The sequence below is a fragment of the Gobius niger genome (assembly GCF_951799975.1).
Source record: "Gobius niger genome assembly, chromosome: 20".
NCBI lineage: Eukaryota > Metazoa > Chordata > Actinopteri > Gobiiformes > Gobiidae > Gobius > Gobius niger.
This window is the reverse complement of record NC_136871.1, coordinates 25,511,260-25,529,835: the sequence shown is the minus strand read 5'-3', so window position 1 is coordinate 25,529,835 and position 18,576 is coordinate 25,511,260. Positions and strand designations below refer to the sequence as shown.

The window sequence follows — 18,576 nt, the reverse complement described above, 5'->3', positions numbered from 1 at the left end:
AGCAAAATTACCAATGGGGGAAAAGCACTAATTCCTACATCCTTTATCTTCGTCTGTCCTTAAAAAGTCCATTTGTCTTGCGATGTATACACTTCACGCAGGTCCATTCGTGACTGTACATTAACTGGACATACATCACATTTAGGTTAAATGTTTCTTTTTTTTTTCTTTTTCATGTGGTCTCCAGATGTTTTCTCCAACCAATGGCCGGCTCTTTACATGCAATAATCACCTACTTTAGTTTTTATACCGTCACAGCATATTGCGTTTCTCCATGTGTAAAGCTGTTAAAGTAAAAGTTTGGCCTCAAGGTGGTTTTGTTTTTGGATTTATCCTTAAATCGGGGTAATGGGAAAAGTGAAACCGCATTGACAGCAAGAAATATTCTAAAAAATTGCCAATTGTAATCGATATGGTTACTGTTTGGCTACATTTACTTACTCTCAACAAGCAAATTGTCTCCATTGGGCATTTTATGTATAAAACCTTGACATTTCGGCCTCTTCAAACATGTATACTGTATATAATGCATACATGTCTATTTGAGCAGCATATTTCTAGAAGTAGCTGAAATCAGAGCACCCGGAGGAAACCTATGCAGACATGGAGAGAATATGCAAACTCCATGCAAGACAAAATTCTAACATCATAGTGCATGGTACACACAGTCTTTTGTCTTCATGCAGAAAAGGTTAAGTATGCGATGTACTTTACTGTCCTCTGCATTTGACCCATTCTTCGAATGCCACTGGGGCAGCCCAAGCAGTGAGTAACTACAATGCAGCGCCTGGAGACCCATCTTCATTAATCCGGAATTTCACTAAAAACATGTACAACATCAGTATTAAACTATGCTAATTATTATGAAAATTGTATTTCAGCGCCATAAAGGTAAACAAAAACATTTTTTCAATGAAACTCATGGATGGTATTGTGTCTCAGGGCTCTTTGAATCCCTGACATCAATCCTAGGCGCCTGTGATGATTAGTTGTCAGTTAAGCCCAGTTAAGGGAAAAACTATTGAAAAAGAACGTTCCACATTATTAAGCAGATCATCATTTTCAAGTAATAAGGGAAAGAAAAAGGATCTTTGCTGATGAAAAGCGTGGAATAGTTGAATGGCTTGAACTAGGTATGAAAACCTCCGATATTTCACTTAAGATTAAGCGTGATCATTGTACTGGTAAGAGATTTGTGGCTGTTTCAGAGCACACACAGGTTTGTGCAGATAAAGGTGCAATGAGGACACTTTCTGCCAGACAATCACATCAGATTAAGAGAACAGCTGCTACAAAGCAGCAAACAGGTATTTGAAGCTGCTGGTGCCTCTGGAGTCTCCCGAACATCAAGCTGTAGGACCCTCCCAAGGCTGCAGTTGTGCATAAACCTTCTATCCTAAACTGTTAGTTGAATGCTGACGAGCAGAAACGGCTGCATTTAATCTTTCGTGAAATATCGAAGGTTTTCATACCGAGTCGAAGGCATTCAACTATTTCATGCTTTTCATCAGCAGGGATGTCCTTTTTCTTTCCCATATTGCTTGAAAATGGTGGTCTGCTTAATAATGTGGAACATCGTTTTTCATAGTTTCTCCCTTAACTGGGCTTAACCTGATCATCACAGGCGTCTGAGATTAATGTCAGTGATTCAAAGAACCCTGAGACAAAATACCATCCATGAGATAAAAATATTTACAATTTGCATAATTATTCTTAACATAGTGTAATTAGCGTGTGATAATGATAAGGATAAAGGGCTTTATTTGTAATTATACAACAACTGTACAACAAAATGTGTATGTATTGTTCACTTGAGTTAATTAGAAGCTCATCTCAGCCAGAAATCATGGCGAGACACAGTAGAGGGAGGAACTGGGTGGACCGCCAATGATAACTGTATACTAATTTAGCCTCTGGACTCATTTGCGCTGGAGGAAAATGTGCTATATTTAGACATTACAGTGCATTGTTTTGATCCTGATCTAAGTGTAAGATTGTTATTTATCATAATGTATATATCGTTATCGCAATACTCAACACACTGATCAATTATGGCCCTTTGTTTTTCCCAGCTCTACTACTGGTAATGGAAATTATGTCCATTGAGCAAGGCACTTCACCAGCATATCCATCCCTACCTTTCTCCTACCCCATCTCTCTTATATCATGTATATACTCTGTCCCTATAGTGTGTGAAACATGGGCTGGGAGGTAGTCAGCGGTGAACTTTAGCACAGTAGTCTGCCGTTGAAAGCTGGGCACCGGGCCAGTTTCGTCAGGGGAAATACCTCTCCAGCTGACACTGCTCGCTGACAAAGAGGCCTATTATTTAACTGCTTTACTCATTGTCACATTTGATTAAAATCTAACAATTCATGCCTTAATTTCATTGAAATTAATTAAGCGTGTGTGTGGAGGGTATTATTTGTCAACTTGTGTGGTCTCTTTCAAATACAATGAGAATATGGTGCACAGAAACTGAGCCACCTGAGCATCACGTTATGTTTTTTTTCTTAAGTTTGAACAAGAGACTTTATGGAAATAATGATCTTTTTTCTCTCCATCACTTTCTTCTTGATGTTAAAAGTTCGAGACCCACTGCATTGGACCATCATTTATTCACTCCAGCTGTAAGACAATGCTATTGTGCCATCACAGCGATTCACTACACTTTGAAACTACGGATTTGAAAGATGTATTGGACACTACCCGACCAAAAATAATACGAGGTTGGACACCTTTAGCTTTGATAATTGTTTCAATAAGCTACTGTCATATCTTGTTTATTTGGTCGGGACAGTGCATGTTAATGAACACACATGGGACTCATGCGTGTAAACACGCCACACCGGATTGTAGCCTTGGGCTAATATGCATCCGTTGTCAAACATGCTCTCATTCATCCTACCCTATTGTACATGTTGTTAGTGGTAGCGGAAGCCGGAGTAGCTACCTGGAGGAAACCTATGCCGACACAGGCAGAACATGCAACTCCAAACTCCACCTGTCCAGGTGGGAATCGATCCCTGGACCTTCCAGCCGAGCGCTAACCGCTGCGATACCATAGCGCCCAGTATTTCGTCCAGTGTTTCCTTAGTTTTTTACCCAGATCTTGTATTGATGATGGGAGAGGGCAATCACTGCGCAAAGCCTTCTGCAGCACATCTTAAAGATTCTCACTGGGGTTAAGATCTGGACTGTGGTGGTCAATCCATGTGTGAAAATGATGTCTCATACTCCCTGAACCACTCTTTCACAATGTGAGCCCTATGAATCCTGGCATTTGGGGTAGTGTATCGTGTGGATCTTGGGACTTTGGGATAACCTTAAAAACCATAGCAGCCAGGAGGCGCCTCTACTCATGACCAACCCTGATGTAGTGTGCCCTGGCTAAAACAGGTGCACAAACCGTCACGCCCTCCAGACCAGACAAGTTCTGAAAAACAATGTGGCCCTTGCTTCAAAACGTCTGCCCATGGTGGAGAGTGAAAGGGAGAGAAGATCAGGGAGAGGCATTAGACAATTTTCTATTCTCAATTTTCTTTGTAAATCCAAGTGTCTGCTGCCTGCAGCTGAACAGCAGCATTAGAGATGCCTGTATTGTCTTTTGTGTGCATAGATGCCTGCGTGTGTTCATGTGAGTGTTCTTGCTCGTGCAGAGTTTTGAGAGGCGTCTCGTGTGGGTCTCATGGGCTCCTCCCGCCCCTTGTCTCATATATCAATCGTTACAGACGCCGCACACTTCAACCTTTGCTCTCAGCTGCACTTTCATTTGTTTGGTGGCATGTTTGAAGCAAAGTCTGATTCGACTTGTTCGGGTCAGCTACTGCAAACAGACGGTGCATCCCACACAGCACAGACAGCTGATATTAGGGACTGCATATGCTTTATGGTTGGGACATTAATCAAATTGATCATAAAGACTCATTGTCATTATGTAACGTTTTTGTTATGTCACACCATTGCAGCTAGTGTTTGTCTCATTTAGACATCAGTTCAGTTGTTTCGAGACTAGTTTACTGGTTATAGAATGAGAGAGGTAAAAAACGTATATTCAATAAATGAGTTGGTGCCCTCCCTGTTCACTACACTCTACAGTCAGATCCATCAATTTTGGGACATCAACTCAATTCTTATGTGTTTGGCTCTATAAACCACCACAATCAATTTCAAATAAAACAAGAAAGATGAACCGGCACTTAAACGTCAGACTTTCAGTTTTAATTTGAGGCTATTTACATCCAAATCAAATGAATGGTGTCGGTACTACAATCGTTCACTATGAGCTTCCCGCTTTTCAAGGAACCATAAGTGATGGGACAAGTGGCTGCTCAGCTGTTCCATGGCCAGGTGTCTGCTCATCCCTCATTATCCCATTTATAAAGAACAGATGATACGTCCAGAGTGATCAATGAAGCAAGCCATTATTAGGCTGAAAAATCAAAACCAAACCATCAGAGATATACAAAACATATTATTGTCTAAATCAACAGTTTGGAACATTATAAAAAAGAAAGAACACACCAAAAGACCTGAAAGACCACAGATGACAAATGAGGTGCATGACCAAAGAATTCTTTCCCTGATGAAGAAAACCCTTCACAACAATAGGTCAGATTATAAACACTCTCCAGGAGGTGGGTGTATGTGTGTCAAAGTCAACAATCAAGAGAAGACTTCACCAGAGAGAATTCAGATGATTAACCACAAGGTGTAATCCATTGGTGAGCCTCAAAAACAGGAGGCTGATTAGAGTTTGCCAAAGCCTTTACAGTTCTGAAACAACATCCTAGGACAGATGAGACAAAGATCAACTTGCATCAGAGTGATGGGAGGAGAAAAGTATGGAGAAGTAAAGGATCTGCTCATGATTCAAAACATCCCACCTTGTCAGTGAAACATGGTGGTGCAGCATCATGGCATGGGCTTGTCTGGGACAATAGAACTGGTTCCCTTGTATTTATTGATGATGTGAATGTTGACAAAAACAGCAGGATGAATTCTGATGGACAATGACCCAAAGCTACTGCCAATGCCAAAGAGCTTTTTAAGGCAAATAAGTGAAATGTTATTCAATGGCCAAGTAAATCGCCTAACATGAATCCATGAGCTGCATTTCACTTGCTGAAGACAAAACTGGAGGGAAAATGTCCCAAGAACCAGCAGGAACTGAAGACATTTACAGTAGAGGCCTGGCAGAACATCACCAGGGATGACACCCAGCATTTGGTGACGTCTGTGCCTTCTAGACTTCGGGCTGTAATTGACTGCAAAGGATTTGCAACCAAATATTAAAAATAAAAAAAAGTTTGATTCATAATTGTTACTTTGTCCCATTGCTTTTGGTCCCTTAAAACGTGGGAGACACACATAAACACTTGTAATTCCTACACCGTTCATCTGATTTGGATGTAAATAGCCTCAAATTAAAGCTGACAGTCTGCAGTTTAAGCACATCTTTGTCTTTGTTCCATTTTAAATCCGTTGTGGTGGTTTATAAATCCAAAAACATAAGAATTGAGTCGTTCCAATATTCATGGACCTGACTGTACCTGTTGGCGTGAGAGCCCCTAATATCATGTCTCTTTGCGTGCGCTCAATGGCTCAATGACATCCCCAGAAGTGCAGCGTTGTAAATCTTGAGTTGCATGAATAATATTGCTCCTACACATCACTCAATGTCTTTTTCCTTAGGCGGCTTTGCCCAATTCGACGTGTAGCTCTTGGCTGCCACATTGCGAAAACTTATATAATGCTTCTAGGGCCTGCGTTACAGTTATCTGCGGACTTAAGACAAACATTAGGAACTATAAAAGTATATAGGAAAGGGCTGAGCAATGAAACCGGCGACTTTATTTAATATCGGACCCGCAGATTTCTGGGGAGAGCCGAGGAGGCAGACGAGGGCCGTGGTCCGCACACATGGCGCGTTTGGACCACATCCAGGGGTCAAAGGATCAGAGTTCGATTTACCTTTCTCTCTCTCTCTCCCCTCCTGGAAAGTCCATATGTTCATTATTCGTGTTCTGTTGTGAAAAGCATTATTCCTGTAATTGAGGGAAACTTTTTACATCATGTGGAATCGGACTGGAAAACAGCATCTTGGCCTTCGTGCACCTTTGTCTACATGACTTGTCAGCATCGGCTCAGGAGGTCGTCAGTGACACAGAGGCAGAGACAGAAAAAGGACGAGATATCGATCCTGATTCACCCATTCTGTGGCACTGGCACAAACTGTCACAGGGCAGAGTGCAGGGACCTGGTCATGCATCAATTGTACAAGTCCCGGGGCCAAATGTGTCCCTCAGACCAATTTTGTTGGCCCAGAATACTTCATAATATTTTATTCATTTTGTTAATTTTGAAGCATGTCCAGCTACTGTTTAAATCACAGTCAGAACTGCACAGAAGAAAAATCCACAAGTTTAAAAGGGAGTAGGGTGAAGTATAAACCTATATGAGCTCTTGTCCCTGAAATACTTTACGACTTTAAAAATGACACTTGGACTGACTTTAGCTTTGATCGCACGCATTTGCTGTGCCATTGCTTCAATAAGTTTCTGCAATGTCAAAAGATCCAGAGTTGCATTTATTTTTGATGAATGAATTAAGAACTTTATCGTCATTATACAATTGTACAACGCACTTGCATAGATCAGATGTTGGGTTAGTCCTGAGCCGTGGTAGAACATACAAACTCCACGTTCCAGACAATCAGGTCTCACAGCTTGTCTCCCTTCATGATGCTACACGGTGAAAAAAATTGACTCCCGATGAAGCTAAGACTGAGGTCCTCCCCAAGTCTTGCCCGTATACCTCCTCGTTTGCCCCTTTTTTTGTTTCTTGTGACGCCACCCTGGTTCTGCAAGTGTGGGAGACTCTTGGCTGCCACTATTTCAGTGTTTCAGAAGAAGATATTTTCACCGAGATCTTGTATTGATGATGGGGGCGTGCTGCGCATAGCCTTCTCCAGCACATCCTAAAGATCTGGTCCCTGCGGTGGCCAATCCATGTGTGAAATTTGACGTCTCTTGCTCCCAAGAACCACTCTTTCGCAATGTGAGCCAGATGAATCCATTGTCATCTTGGAACATGTCCTTGCCATCAGGGAAGAAGAAATCCATTCATGGAATAACTTGGTCGTTCAAGCTGTTCAGGTCGTCAGCTGATCTCATTCTTTGGGCACATGTAGTGTTGCTGAACCTAAACCTGACCAACTGCAGCAAACCCAGACCATGACGGGTTAATCCAGGTGGGGACTTTTTTTTGGTGAGGTAATGTTTATTTACCATTGTTTTAACCTAAAAAAAATATACAAATCCTTGTCAAATCAGAAAAGGTATTCCCTCCACTGATAGGCAATGAAAAACACTAGGGAAGTCAGACATTCACATTCACAGACACGGAACAAGAATCAAATTCACTCCAAAGAAACAAATAATAATGAACATTTTCAGTTTACTGGCAGCATGTCCACAATCGCATATTCATGAACGGGCGCAATTGGGCCGCGCACAGGGCCGGACTGGGACTGAAAAACAGCCCTGGACTCTGACTAGCCTGGCCCAAATTAGAGTAAATGTGCACTTCCACAAAGACATATTTGAACCTCTTACCACCCGCCTTAACATGAACGAGTGCATTTTCCCCAGTTCGGCTTTTTTAAAATATTTTTTTGACTGGTGTCATCAGCAAAAAGAACTGGAAAGGTGGTCGTAGAAACAGAAGCAAAATCATTAATATAAATAATAAATAATAATGGTCCCAAAATTTAACCTTGTGGTGCACCATACTCCACGGAATTCCTTTTAGATTCATGCTTTTTTTTATACTGGGCTTTACCCAAATCTAAAAGCTTCTCGACTGGACATCAACAATGTAACGCCTCATTTGAAAGCTAAGACCTACAAAAGTGATGGAAACTTTTCGTCACGTTGCCACATTTTTGTCATATTTTTGTTGTTTTTTAAATTATTTTTTCCATAATTTTTTGTCCGTGTTTTTCTCATGTTTTTCTTGACTTTTCATCCTCTTTTTCTCGCTATTTTGATGCTTTTCTTTTTAGCTTTTAGATTTGGGTAAAGCTCGGTTGAGTCGGGACTGGTGGCCCTACAGAGCCAGTGGCCCTTCTGTGCTGTTCCAGAATGGACACATGGCCAGTCCGCCCCTGGCCACGCATCATAATGCACATACATTTCCTTGTATCATAGGCACTAATCAAACCGCGGAGGGAGTGGGCAACAAGTCCCAGGAAAAGGCTAACGCAACAATCGCGGTGCCCTTCAGACAACCTTATTCATGAAATCCATTCCCAGGAGCGTGCTCTCTCTGAATCCATTATCGGAGACCAAAGGGCTGGGGGCAGGTCATGTGTTATTTGGCTAAGAGCTGCTCCACATGTGCTGCGTCTGGGATGGTCCTCTGGCCGCTCTCTGATTGGACACACCTTCCGCTGGGCGCGCGCCGCCGCTTTCTCCTCCGGCAACGCGGTGGGCTGTGCGCTTTTACGCATCCCGTACGTGATTGGCCAGCGGGGGGAGGAATTTACAGCTTCCATCTCCACGGGTCCGAGCAGCAGCCGGTCCGCGCGTTATAAATACTGAGGCAAAAATGTTCCGAGACCTTCATGCCCACGGCGAGGAGGATGCTGCAACAAGCGCTCAGAGTGTCGGCCAGAGGCGCCTTCCCGCTGCTCAAGTGGATGGAGCGGTGCGCTGAGAAGGTCTCCGCGGGCCACCAGGGGGCCAAGACCCTGGACCAGATGCCCGGACCCAACGTGCTCAGCTTCGCTTGGGACCTTTTTGCTAAACGGGGTCTGTCCAGGCTGCACGAGCTACAGGTAAAGAGGCTCCGGATTCTTTCTCTTTGATGAACCTTTCCCATATTTTATGCTAGTCTATCTATCATGATCACCTTTTGTTGCATTTTTGGAAAAGAAAAGTCATAGATAAACTGAGAAATAAATCATTTTTACATGGCGCATCTTTGGACAATATTCTTCCACATGTGACTTGGTCCCGGTGGCCGAATCACATGCTGCCAAAATGTGATTTGATTCTAAGTTAGGCCGACTCCATAAATGTTTAAGTGGATTAGTTTTTCATTTGAAAGGGAAATATGCCATGTCCGCAAAACACATGATGACAAGAAAACATGACAATGATGGAAATGGCCAAAAAGGAGACTTCTCATCTGTTCCTCAGTGATGCTGTGAAATAGAGCAGACCATACAGACCATATCTTTAACAGCCGGATATTGCTGCTGAGTGAAGTGCATTGATGCATGTGTGTGTGTATTTTCCAATAATATTTTTGCAATTGCTCAGCATGAATGTTGTTCTGCATTTTGCGTGATTTCAAATTGTTCCAAGACACCAATGGATGTTGCTCAGTGGCTAGGTTCAATGCACAAATGAAATAGTCCAATCTCTCTCACTTCACTTTACCGATGAATGAATGAAAAAATGAATGAATGAATGGAAGTGCAAAAGTGAGTGCATGATTGGTGGTGGTTGGACAGGCCATTGTGCAAAATGCTTCATTATTGAGTAAAAGATGTACTACATTTGATCAACTGTCATCGGCACAGCGCCACCTACTGTTCTTAGCATTTTAAGGCATTTAAAATGAATGAAACAAAAACTGACTTTTATGGAAATGTAGTGGGATGTGTGGGAAGTATTGTATTTGTCTATCAAAACTCAAAACACTACTCAAGTAAAGTACAGATCCTCAAAAACTCTACTTGAGGGTATGTATGTCATTGGCCTGCTCCGATATATCCAAAATATTGCAGTAGTTACTAAAATGAACTTCATGTGGTAATAGTAGTCTGTGCCTGCCAAAGATGAGCAATAATAACATTTGTTCTCATTAACCTATCCTTCAGTTGGAGGGCGCCCAGCGGTACGGGCCCATGTGGAAGGCCAGTTTCGGTCCGATCCTCACGGTCCATGTGGCAGACCCGGTCCTGATCGAGCAGGTGCTGAGGCAGGAGGGACTGCACCCCATGAGGTCGGACCTATCGTCCTGGAAAGACTACAGGAAACTCCGGGGGCACCACTACGGACTGCTCACCTCGTAAGTCCCTCCGGTCGACCGCTCAATCGGAATTGGAACTTGCATTTGTTACTTGTTCATTCGCGTCTGTTTAGGAGCTTTATAATGAGTTCCTTTCTCCTTCCAGGGAGGGAGAGGAGTGGCAGACGGTGCGCAGTCTCCTGGGGAAGCACATGCTGCGCCCTAAAGCGGTCGAGGCCTACGACAAAACCTTAAACAGCGTCGTCTCAGACCTCATCGACAAACTGCGCTTCTCCAGGACTCCCACGGGGCTGGTCCCAGACGTCGCCAGCGAATTCTACCGATTCGGACTTGAAGGTGAGGCCCACCATCGCTTTGTTCCTATTCATCAATAACAAACATACAGAGAGAAAACATGCATACAAAAAATAAGGAATGAGATGCATTTACAATACAGCACATGTGTCACGGTCAAGGTCAAATGCGGCCCGGGAGATGATTTAATGTGGCCCTTTGAGGAGCATGAATTCCCGAGCATGTGAAAAAAAAAGAGTCTCTAGCGCATTCCTGTGCGAAGTTATGACCAGTTTGCTCACTCCAACCACTAGGGGGGCAGCTTAAATTGAAGAAAAAAGGAAAGAATTCCACAAGTGTCCAGCAGAGGGCACTGACATAACAAGAGATCAGGATATAAACAGCATTTTACAGCCACGTGGTGTAAATTGTCAGTCTGCCCCAGGGTTGCTGTGGCTACAATAATAACCTACTGCCATCGAGTGTAGAGTGAATGAATATTGACTTTATGTAGCACTTTGAGAACCATGTGACACAGGCTGATAAAGCGCATTAAGTGTAAACTGTTATTTATGAGGCCACAGTCCATATATGCGGTCCACGACATGCCGTGGGGGCTGAATTTCGGCTCTCGACCCAAATGACTTCGACTTCCCTGCATTACAGGAATATACTTCAGTGTGAGTCAGCAATTTAATGTCCAAACTGATGTCAAATTAGGATTGTAGCCATGGCAATTGATAATTGTATATCTTTTCCATGCTCAAAAGCTGTTTGTCATATCGGCCAACTGTCATGTCACACCTGGCAACAGCTGTGATGATCATCGGGGTGCACATTACCACAACACATTACCACAACTCGAAACACAGCTCCAACATTGTTGCACGGCAAAAACCTCTATAAAGTTGATTTTGCATAGAAACAGGAAAATGTCACCTGACCAAAACCCATGGATAGTCCACAATATACCATTGAGTCTTCAAAGCAGTGGAGCTGTTTGTGCCCTGTGCAAAATGCCTCATCTCTCAAGTTTAGTGAACTTGACTCAGTTTTACTTTCACTTTCTCCACTTCCTTCTATATTAATCGGCAGAAAAGAAAGACAATACAGTCAATGTGTTAATTAATTTATTTTAATACAGTCCAAACCTGCCTATGCCTATGACAGTACAACATCCTCATACGGTGGCTGCCTTTAGTGATGGTCCCACCGCGCTGCTGCTGGCGACTAATTACGCCCAGCTGTTTGAATGAAGGAGATCATATTTCTGCAGCATGCGCTCGCACTGTACGTCACTAAGGTAGAATAACATCACCGGTGGTAAATGTCAGTTTGTATAATGCCCTACTCTTGAATTTTCCTTTCCCATATCGGAGCAGACTAAACACCGATCCCCTCCGCTGACTTCAGGGTCCCATATGACTTTAGGATCTTTATTACCGAATGGAGCTGCGCCAAACCGCACACTCACACACACTGTATACTGTACGTTTTACTGTCTCTTATGTAATTCTCTCAATGGCCTTCATTCATATTTTCCCCCACCACTTCCTTTTCTCTATTTTGGTGTCTGGCTGAGCAAAAGGCAGCTCTGGAGTGGCAGTGTTTTCATTTGTTGATAGGTTGTGTCATGACCTTGTGTAGGATTTAGTATCTCTTGTCATTTCTCTGAATATCCAAAGTACTGCCCTTGTTACTTCTGTCTTGTATTGAACATTTGTAATTCATTGAGCTCATAAATCTTACAGATTCAGTTCCATTTTAATGTCGTTTTGGTCCTGATTTAGTGTTTAAATTGAATGGAATATACTGTGTTGAAATGGTTATTGGTATTGTTGTTGGGATATTGCACACACTCATCACATATCGTGCAGCCCTATTACAGAGCCACCATTGTTTCATCCACCACAGTGTAAGATAAACATTGTGACCAATGTGAACGTCTCCTCTCCCCAGGCATCTCCTCGGTGCTGTTCGAGTCCCGAATCGGATGCTTGGACTCTGTTGTCCCGCAGGAGACGGAGCGCTTCATCCAGTCCATCAACACCATGTTCGTGATGACGTTGCTCACCATGGCCATGCCCCAGTGGCTCCACCAGATCTTCCCCAAACCGTGGAGCGTCTTCTGCCAGTGCTGGGACTACATGTTTCACTTCGGTGCGAGACTTACACTATGTCTTATACTTCAGCTAACAACACGATACAGTACCTTCTGTGTAAGCTGTCGTCCGTGCTAATATGGACATGTTTTGGGTGCTCCACGTTGCTCCATTCACTCAAGCTAAGTGTCCTCAAGCTAAGTGTACATGACCCTTGAAAATAAAAAGGAGAAGCGGCGTTCGATCTTAACTTTTGCGGATAGTTAGCAAGCTAGCTACATTGGGAAACTTTTCCGAGTCCGTTAGCCTGTTCAATGTTTTTTTCCTATAGCTGCTAGCATCAAAAGATCCGGATGTTTTGCTTTTGTCAACCTATCAACCACATTTGGGTGATATCTAAGCCCAGTTAGAAATCAGTAATCAATGTACAGATATTTTAAGATTTGACTTTACATAAGAATTAGCTTTTAAAAGTGTCTTCTTAGCTAGCTTATGTTTCTGCTTTATGTTGGGTCGGACACACATCCAAGCTAACCTCCTCTCAAATTATATAACGCTATGGAACTGACTGGTCATACTTTAATATATGGCCTGGCTTCACCACTCATTTGTGGGGAAATAGAACCATACACATAGACACTTCACTCCTCCCCATTTACCATAATGACCACGTTCGAAAGGGAATCCATGACGGATTTAAAGACTCCTCCTACCCAGCTCTGACGGAGCATGTTCCTGGGCGGGATCTTCACTGTATACTTGGACCTCGCGGGGTGCGTAGTTCAATTGTAACCGTTAGCATTAGAGCTAATGGCCTGTCAATCAAAACCAGCCTGGTTCTTTAATTGTAACTAACCCAGCGTTATCACAGGAGCAATATGTAGCTGTAGAAAGTTCCAAAAATTAGAAACCAGACTTTACAGTTGCTTAAAATGCTATTTAATGGAAAACTAGCTTGGAGATACTGCAGCAATGGCGGGCAATGGCAGGCAATGAGCATCGCGGTCATAAAGCAGTGCAACCAGCGGCCATTCGAGAGAACGCTCAATTCAAACAGCTCTGGGAAACTGTTGCAGGCTCAGACCGCTATGACTGCTATGGACATGAGCAACATTTTTGCTAACAGTTGATGGACAGGGCAACACAGAGGACATATTTCTCCTAAATGCAGAATAGAGCTCAAGATTGTTATGACGTCAAAACGGTTTTGAACTGTGAGTTTGTTTTCCAAACTCTGGAAGCCAGCTACACTAGCATAAACTAGAGGTGTGTGCTAAAGGCTGTTGAATTAAAGCAGTAGCCGTCGGTACAGAAAAGCTCTGTGACTGTGACTGCAGATGTTGCTTTTAGTGTGACTAAGGGGACTAGAACATTATATTTCGACACAGACTTACAAGTGTGTCTACTTCTTTGGGACAGTGCTGTGATGTTGCTGTGGCTTATGCAATCATTTCAATTTTTTTCCTCATCACTGTTTTTTTTTGGGAGACGATGTTCTGCTAAAACCTCTATCCAGAATCGAACACAAGGAATGGTCCCAACTGGATGAGAGGAGGCAGATTAAAGCGTTAACCAGCGGCTTATCGGAGCAGCGTAAATTGCATATACGGTGTGCTGCATTTAGGTCATAATCGCGAGTGGGCGAGCGGATTTTGAGCCAAGTGTTTAAAGCACGAGTCGAAACTACGGCGGATTTTCTGTCACCTCAAATGAACCCGAAAAAAAAAATCATTGCTGCTTTGAATACGGACAAAAGACTGAACTGTGGCTGAAATAGCTAAATAGTGTGTACTAGGGGCCGACTGATACAGATTTTTGGGGATACCGATATGAATATTTTGACAATAATGACATCATTTCTGCACCATGTTCTACATACACCCAAAACAAGATGGCAGCTGACTTGTCTGACAATTTGAAGATGAAAAATTGTAGTTTTGTTGAAGTGCGTGGCCGTTTGTGTGTCAGCAGTTCTGTGAATGGAGGGCGCACTTATGTACACAAATCCTCAACACAATTTCACACATTTTAAAAACTCTTTCACTGTCAAGTTAACATCGACCATATCTGCAAAAGATTGGCCAACAGCCGATATTCCTCTGAGAACCTATATCGGCCGGTAAATCAGCCAGGCCCTCGTGTAAACAGATTACAATATGTTGCTCCATTTGCTGCTTTGTTTTAAATATCATGCTAATAAACTGCTTTCCATCTCGTCTCCAGCTAAGGGCCACATCGACCAGCGTTTGGCGGCCGAAGCGGAGAAAGTGTCGCGCGGAGAGAAGGTGGAGGGGCGATACCTGACCTTCTTCCTGTCCCAAACTGGACTCCCTATGAAGACAGTCTACAGCAACGTCACAGAACTACTGCTGGCCGGAGTCGACACGGTATGGCGGCGTTCAACATACCGTTTTTATGTCTGTGATAAAATAATCCTAATAATAATAAAAATAATGCAGTAGGGTCTATAGCCCTGGAGTAGAGTGGCGGAAACATGGCTGCCAAGTTTGACCTATTTCGCTTAATGTTTTAGTTGTTAACTTTGTATCACATTTGTCTTCCCTCCAGATCTCCAGCACTTTGTCGTGGACCCTGTATGAACTGTCCCGTCACCCCGAGGTGCAGTCTAGGCTCAGGGAGGAGGTGTTGAAGGTTCTGGGCGACCGGCGAATCCCAGAGGCAGCAGATGTGGCACAAATGTCTCTTCTCAAGGCCACAGTCAAAGAAGTCCTCCGGTAAATGCCCATTTTCTGATGGCTGTGACGATGACATTTATCTCGAAGGTCAAAACAAAATGAAACAGAAACACAACTGTTGACTGAAGATTTCATTTTTCTGTCATTTGTTTTTAGACTTTATCCGGTTATTCCAGCCAATGCCCGAGTCATCACGGAAAGAGACATCCATGTTGGAGGCTACATCATCCCCAAAAAGGTATGTCCAGACCAGGAAACATATTCTAAACCTGGAAAAAAAAGCAATTAGGTTAGCAGTAGCATCTGTCAATCATTTCATTCATTGTTTATGTTTTCCCACCTAGACGTTGATCACACTGTGCCATTTCGCCACATCCCGGGACCCAGCGGTGTTCTCCAGTCCGGACGAGTTCCTTCCTCAGCGCTGGCTAAACAGGGACCACACGCACCACCCCTACGCCACCGTCCCATTCGGAGTGGGCAAGCGCAGCTGCATCGGGCGCCGCATCGCAGAGCTGGAACTCTACCTCGCTATAGCCAGGGTAAGCTGAATAGTGTTAGTTTTAGAAATGTATATTGACTGAAATGTATTTTATCAGTATTAAATAAAATCTCTCAAAAGTACTCGGTATCCCTCTAAGGGATTAGAGATAACGATCTAGCTTTACACCAAATGGTCATCAAGCACTAGCAGTGTCCTAAATGAGCGATTGTGCATAGGCTAAACTTTACTTCTTGTCGATTTCAGATCCTGCTCGAGTTCGACGTCAAGCCCGATCCGACGGGAGCGTCAGTGAAGCCGATGACGCGAACACTCCTGGTCCCAGAAAGTGTAATCAATCTGCAGTTTATCGAGCGGTGACCTGCTCGCCCGCCTCTGCCCCCCCTCTCCGTCCCACACTTTAACACGGACGTACTGACAAGCGCACTAAACAGAGGTGAAAGTATTATCTCTGTCGCCTCCATGGGTCATGTTTATATGCACCTTCACCCACTGAGGCTGCAGTCTGGAGACAGGGCTGGTCCAAATGTGGAGCAATGGATCATTAACAATGGAGATTCAAACCAGCACTGTGGTAACATTGGCTCCCGATCTCGAGTAGGGATGCATGATTTTGGAAACTGTCTTGCAATCAGGATTTCGGTCACGTTGCACATTTTAAACACGTCCAGAAGCATAAACTTTGCCAAACTAAGACCTTGCATTTCAAGAAGAAGAGGTCAAAACTTTAGAGCAAAAGTGCGTTGATGTAATGATTCCTTGGTCCATCCAGCATTTTAAAAATATTTGTATGTAAAATACTTTTGGGAATTGCAGTGTTGCTAACTTGTGTAGACCAAAAGCTAATGGAGGACATCCCTGAAAAGAGTCAGATGCACAAGTACGCAAATAACACAATGGTTTTGAATTTTAAACCATGAAATGGTGGCAGTTTATTTTGATAAACAAAGATGGATGTTAAAAAGAAAAACAAAACTAGGTCACCAGATGGGGATTGATTGGTTTGAGAGCACTTCGACTTCTCCATTCAATACTTTTTGTCACATTTTTGCACAGGTGGCAGAAAAGCGATAAGTCCAGGCTTTACCTTTAACTACTGTTTCACTGATCAGAGGCTGCGGGTCAGAATTATGTGAAAGTTTGTCAGTATTTAAAACCCTCCCCAAATGACGTGATGTTTTCATGACCTGTAGCACAAACGGCCCCTGTAGCATCATCTCTGATGACTGAATTTGTACAGTAAGGAATTACATGTTGATTTGATACAAAGCTCTTGTAGAAGTGGCTTTATTGTACAGGTATTTATAGTTTAAAAACAATCCTTGTCATTTCTACAGCAGCATGGCTTGTTTTAACATGTTTTCAAGCCTTAAAAACATGTGATTAAATATAACTATTGGTGCTGTTTAGGAACAGGTTAAGTTTGACACGCAGCTGCTCGAGCTTTTACTTTCTTTGCTTTCTTAAACTGTTTGTCCAAAATGTGCCAGGATTTCTGTACATTTGCCTCTTCTTTCGAATGGTGCTATCCAACACTTTACTGTGGTTATACAACTGGCAGTTGGCTATGCTGCTGCTGCATTTTCTCAAACCATGGCCAAGTTAGTAATAGTTTTGGCAATCCTAAATTACCATTTTGCTTTTGGCACATGATAACCATTGACTAAACATTGAACACAATTAGCCATATTGGGACATACAGGTATACTATCAGATATGGAGACCATTAAAGTCAGTTGGGTGGCTAAATTTACCGTATACCAGCTCATATTTTGAGTAGTTGTCTGATTTTGTATTATTATTTTATGTTTTGACTGATTGTTGTTGTCTTTTACTCCCTTGAGCTACAAAGATCTAAATTCAGGGTCTTATAGAAAGACATATTTACAAATGGCAGCTGTTCTAGATTGTTAAGTTTTAGGCTCATTAGCAATTTCTTTTTCAATGCAATTTTTTGTTCTAATCTTTGTTTCATGATTTTGTCTCTTACCTATATATATATATATATATATATATATATATATATATATATATATATATATATATATATATATATATATATATATATATATATATATATATATATATATATATATTCATTGTACTGTAACTCCAACTGTTTGACGGGCATTAAACTTTTACAAGAATGTTCTGTTTGCTGTCTTTTCTTGCGTATTGACGTATTGATATTTTTCTATGAATTCTGTGCATGGAGAAACACTATTTGCTCAGTTAGCTCATGCCACAATTCAAACATCACTTTTTCACGGTAGTGGGCCGGTCACGTACTCAGACATTTTCTAGGTAGACAAAGTATAAAGTTCTTATGTGGTCAGTGGTAATGCCGGGTCAATGCTTAATCAGATTAAGCATGTTGAATAAATCTGTTTAATGTAACTCCAAATGAATGTGAGAAGATGGAGAGCAGTGCAGAATGTAGGCTTTATTACAGATTAGTTAATGATGCATGGTCCAAGGTTTATGATGGAAACAGGAATAACGAGAGTGGGTGGTAAATCTGCATTCTTCCCTGAAGCAGATAGATTAATATACACATTCAACAACAAACAGATGAAATCAAACTATAGTTCACACAGCAGACGTGAGTTCATTCACGCGAAGTTGCAAAACACTACAATGATAATACAATCCCATTGTGAACACCTTCATAAATCAGTGACTATTTATACTGTACTTCATTAGTATGCATTTGAGTACTCCTCGACTATAGTACTCCCCAAAACAGTTGTGAATCTGCAGATGCAAACCTCAACCCCTACCACATCACCTCATAAAATATATTGTATAGTACCTTAAGACTGAATCTGGTCTAAACTGTCAAGGTCAGAAGTCCACGGGGGGTAAAACACAGCAGTCAGGAAACAAAAAAAATGTTCCAAACAAGGATTCTCCCACATCAGAGTAAGCGCCAGGACACAAACCCCAGTCCCATGTGTGATAG

General features: G+C 42.4%; 1 protein-coding gene across 1 annotated transcript; it reads left to right on the top strand.

Moving 5' to 3' along the window:
* The first annotated feature begins 8,320 nt into the window (after positions 1-8,320).
* Positions 8,321-16,893, top strand: cyp27b1 (cytochrome P450, family 27, subfamily B, polypeptide 1). The gene is made up of 9 exons (XM_079578810.1): positions 8,321-8,839; positions 9,890-10,080; positions 10,187-10,377; positions 12,274-12,474; positions 14,640-14,803; positions 14,985-15,151; positions 15,269-15,350; positions 15,457-15,654; positions 15,861-16,893. Exons 1-9 carry the CDS (start codon positions 8,627-8,629, stop codon positions 15,972-15,974), a joined length of 1,521 nt encoding a protein of 506 aa, XP_079434936.1. The 5' UTR covers positions 8,321-8,626; the 3' UTR covers positions 15,975-16,893.
* Positions 16,894-18,576: the final 1,683 nt, after the last annotated feature.